Source organism: Cyprinodon variegatus, unplaced genomic scaffold (assembly GCF_000732505.1).
Source record: "Cyprinodon variegatus isolate N-32 unplaced genomic scaffold, C_variegatus-1.0 Scaffold894, whole genome shotgun sequence".
NCBI classification, from domain to species: Eukaryota; Metazoa; Chordata; class Actinopteri; order Cyprinodontiformes; family Cyprinodontidae; genus Cyprinodon; species Cyprinodon variegatus.
In genome coordinates, this window is record NW_015151347.1 from 56,698 (window position 1) to 61,467 (window position 4,770).

The window sequence follows — 4,770 nt, forward strand, 5'->3', positions numbered from 1 at the left end:
ATGTGTAAACGGTCATCAGAACCGACCTCGGCCTGGTTAACTGATCCGAGCTCGGACCGGTCTCTGCATGGATCGGTTTTTCAAGGGTAGTGTAAATGGGGCTTTAAAGGTACAGGGCAACGTCCCTGTCACTACCGGATCTGTCCCGGAAGCACGATCCATCCTGCGCATGCGTCATCAGCACATTTGCGAATGTTATTTATCTGACTCAGGTTTATGTAGATATACATCCGGGTTGCCCTCAATTTTATTTTGTTAAAAAAACCTAGATTGGGCGTGCTTTGGTGGAAAAGTGGCTAGTGCACAGGACCCATGTATGGGGGCCTTAGTCCTCGACACGGGCGACCCTGGTTCAAATCCCGCCTGCGGTCCTTTGCCGCATGTCATTTCCCTCTTTCTCATACCCCCTTTCCTGTCGGCCTACTGTCCATAAAAATGAGCAACTAATGCTGTAAAAACTCAAAAAAATAAAAAAAAATAAAAAAAAACCCTAAATGATGTTTTTCCCTCACAAAAAATAGTAGGCGTACTAAAATATAATGTCTTAAATGTTAATAATGTATTTCATAAGAAAATAAATACCTTAAAATCTTTTCTGTTTCATCACTCGTCTCTGCCCGATCTACACCGGAAATGGTATCCCACGCTACTTCCGGGAGCTAACTTTTTCGGATTTGGATTTAAACATAAATCTAGTCTTTTTGAGTTTTATGTTTTCCTTTCATATTAACATTATGGTATATAGCGCGTAATTTAAAGAAGGAAACAACTAACATGCAGATAAACATTGTTTGATTATACTTTGCCAGACTGCTCTGAGCATGTCAGAGAAGCAGTTTATGTAGAAAAACATAAAAATTGTCTCACAAAAGTCATGAAACATTTTTTTAAAGATGTGTATTAGTGAGGCTAGTGAGTTTAGGTTGTAAATAAGTAATTTTAGTACCATAAAAACATTATTTATGGACACCCAGATGTATATCTGTCGTGTATGTGCAGAACTGATCGTGCTCCCGGGATCGGGTAGCGACAGTCCCTCCAGAAAGAGAGTTACCCACCCCTAATTATCTCTGCGACCAGCATAGTTTTACCAAAAAAAGAAACAAAAGTTAATCAACCAAATTTGAAAACTTTATCTTAGCCTTGTGCATGTTAGCATGTTAGCAGACACTAGCTAGTAGGTGCTGCACGTTCTTCATATCGTGTGAAATATTCACTCCTGACCAGACGCACCACAGTGTGCATAAATATTTGTTGACAAGAGGTTTTTCATTTTTGATTTGCAGAAAACAGGGACAATGTTGACCACCCACAGCTGCTCATGTATTGACCCTGTTCTTGTCTCTTTTTAAAGCAAAGGGCTGAAGACAGACAAGCTTCTTGCTCATGTGTTTGAGATCGACGAAGATGCCAAAGATGAGGTGAGGGGCTGACGGCCTGCATGGATCTGCCTGCGGTCGATGAACATGAACGCTTATTAGCAGACAGCACAGTGTGGAGAGCTCTTAGTGGTGCTCTGGAAAGCTCATAGATTAAATTCCTCTCAGAGATGCAGGGCACTCTTGTAATAGAAACAAAGACTGTCTCTTTGCTCATTGACTCAAGCAAGTGGATGGAAATGGTTGACTTATGGTCTGTCAGATGGGCGTTTTAGCCTTCTTACAGTGAGCTATTGAGCAGTGAAACTAGAATCCTAATATATACTATAAATAGATCTGATCAACCATTAGGCAGAAGACAGAGGGAGGAAGGTCAGTAGAACGTATCCTTTCCATACCACAATGCTGCAGTCAGCCGGCTCTCTGGAGGCTAATCAGAAAGAAGGATGGAGCTTTAGTCTAGACTCTAGAGGATTAGTGCAAAAATGCTGGTGCCTTTTTTCCTGTTTTCCTCCAATATTTTGATCTCCTAAGAAGAAAGTTTTATTTATTTTTTTCAGATATAGCCAACAATAGTGAGGTTTACAGTACAGCTAAAATGAATATTTAATGATGTTTCAGGTGTAAATAAATTTAAATGTAAATTCCTTCATTGTCCCACAATGGGGGAATTCACTCTCTGCATTTGACCCATCCCCTTGGGGAACAGTGGGGTGCCATTCTGTGGCACCTGGGGAGCAGGTAGAGTGGAGGCTGTGGGGATCTAACCAGGCACTTGCAACCTTCTCAGAGCACAAATGCACTGCTCAAACCGCTAGGCCAACACTCCTTTCATAAATCTGGTCATCCTGAAAGGCTCCCTCTGCTTTGTTTTTCTCAGGACACGTCTTCGCTGTGCTCCCAGAGGGGAGGCATCCTGAAGCAGGGCTGGCTGCAGAAAGCCAACATCAACAGCAGCCTGTCTGTCTCCATGAGGGTGAGTCAGCACCAGGTCTATTATTACCACGGCGACATGCAGGCAATGGGAACTGTATATCGACCAGCTTCAAAGGGGCGTACACCAATCCTCAGCATCTTTGGGATAACAGATAAAGGCTGTCTCTCAATATCTGCCCTAATCACTATACAGTGGTTACGCGCTTTTAGATGAGTGTCCGAACGTCTAGTGGATGAAAAAGTAGTAGACTCAAAATTTCGCACAATGCACCTTGAAAAGTAGTGATCATCCATTGTCATTCATGCATTCAGCAGCCACTCCTTGAAATCCAAATTAAGCGAATGCATGTTTATTCAGACTTTTTTTTTGTTAGAATTTAAATATGTGTAACATTTGTTATCAGTATGTCATTTTCACCTTGTAAATAGAGAAAAAGACTGGTGTCAAACTAATCCGCATCGGCATTGGCCTTAAAAAAGAACATTGTATAGTAGGGGTGTAAATCACATCCATCATGGCGATTCGATTCAGTATTGATTTCCTGACCCCAACGATTCGATTTGATTAATTGTTTTTTTTTTAACACCTTACAGGCAAGACAATGTTTCTAATTTGAAATAAATCAATGAAAGCTGTAATATCTTTATGCATTTTATTTGAGAAAGAACAGCAAATAACAGAAGTAGAATAGTTGCTTCAAAAAATACTGCACAAAATCAGTGCAATGAGTGCAATGCAATACCTCTCCACAGACGCTTCGCTGCACCTCTCCCAAATTGTAGCTGACCGCAGACAGTGCCGCAGTCTGGAGGTGGCTTGTTTTGTTTTTAAGACCAAAATTGTGAAGTTTGACCCGCTAGAAGAGCGAGGTGCGCGGGAATGCTGGGACCCTTTTTCCACCTGGATCTCCGCTCTTTTTGGCCCTCATGTCCCTCCGTCGTCGGACTAAACTCGCCCCCACTTCCTCACCGCCTCGTCCGTATCTAGACCCACAGCTTATAGCACAGACCACGCTTCAATATTGAGCATAATTTAAAAATGTCTGTGTCGAGCTTGCTGCAACACACTGCTGTAAGAGTATAACCAGGAAGCGAGGTAGGAGGGCAAAATAGGTTTAGCGCCACCGCAGCACGGGAAGAGAATTACGCCCAGGAGCAAATGGATAAAAATAGACCGCAGGAAAAAAAAAAAAAATGAATCGATACTCTTGCGGACGTATCGATGCATCGGATCGTCAGCTGTTGGATCGATGCATCGATACAAAACGATTGTTATTTACACCCCTACTGTACAGGCGGTAGCATCTACCCTCAATAGCCTTAGATAGTAGACCCAACATTTTCATTCAGATAGGATACCAATAGTGCAGCTTTATTAATACCGGTGATTAATTGAAACAACAGCAACACAAGTTATATATACTTTTATTACTTATTTGTAGTTTGGAATATTAGAAAAACACTGATTAGATGATTTTACTCAGACAGAGTAACAACAATAGTCAATAGTCCAAAACTACCATCACATGATGCTGCCGCTATCGCGATTGACTTCTAAGGGTAAGAGGCTTCCAAGAGGTGTCAGTAAAGGTAGCTTATTACCAATACATGCAAAACTTTTCAGAGTTGTATTAGTTAAAATAAACCATAATGATTATTAATACGCATACATTTAAAAAAGGCGATTAGATGACTTTTCAATTAGTCATTGTGGAAGCGGAAACACACATTTAATCCTTCATGTCTTTGTCATAAGTAGGTTGATAAAGATGACTTTGCCTGACCTGTTGTCCTCTGCTGTACCTTCCAGGTGTTTAAACGGAGGTACTTCTATCTATCCCAGCTTCCTGACGGATCCTACATCCTCAACTCCTACAAGGATGAAAAGAACTGCAAGGAAACCAAAGGCTCCATCTACCTGGACTCCTGCATAGATGTTGTTCAGGTAAAGTTGAGTGGAACAGCTGCAGCAGGAGGACTGTGCAGAGTTTATGTAAACTCGTTGTGTTTATGTACCTCTCTCTTGGTGCACGGTTGGTGCAGCGGTTCCCAGCCTTCTGAAAGTCTGTGTCTTTCCCCCTCGCGCCATGCTCTACAGGCTTTTAGCTGTTTTTATTGGGGACAGATTTATTGCATTCCTCTGGCTGAGCAGAGGAGGATTGCTCCAGCAGATTAAAAGGAGGTGGCGGGTTTGGGGGTGGTGTTGACTAAGGAAACTTGTTGGTAGCTCTTTTGGATCTGGGCTGGCTGCCTGAAAGCTTTCAGTTTTTAGATGAATAATCACCCACTGGGCTTCATCTGATTTATTTAGGAAGCTGTGCTTCATGTTATACCAGGATTTATTTTTTTTTCTATTACATAACCCACACTGTCACCATCTGACATGGATGTTGAAATAAATTCCCTTTAAATCAGAGGAAAAGGTCTTCCACTTTCTTCAATCACAGCAGAAGCA

The 4,770-nt window shown here is 41.8% G+C and overlaps 1 protein-coding gene across 3 annotated transcripts in view; it reads left to right on the plus strand.

Moving 5' to 3' along the window:
* Window positions 1–4,770, plus strand: part of dock11 (dedicator of cytokinesis 11) — a 134,203-nt gene that overhangs the window by 26,727 nt on the left and 102,706 nt on the right. For all 3 annotated transcript variants that reach the window (XM_015397869.1, XM_015397870.1, XM_015397871.1), the window contains exons 5-7: window positions 1,355–1,421; window positions 2,260–2,355; window positions 4,126–4,260. In XM_015397869.1, coding sequence (XP_015253355.1) covers window positions 1,355–1,421; window positions 2,260–2,355; window positions 4,126–4,260 — 298 coding nt within the window. The remainder of the gene's footprint in view (window positions 1–1,354; window positions 1,422–2,259; window positions 2,356–4,125; window positions 4,261–4,770) is intronic.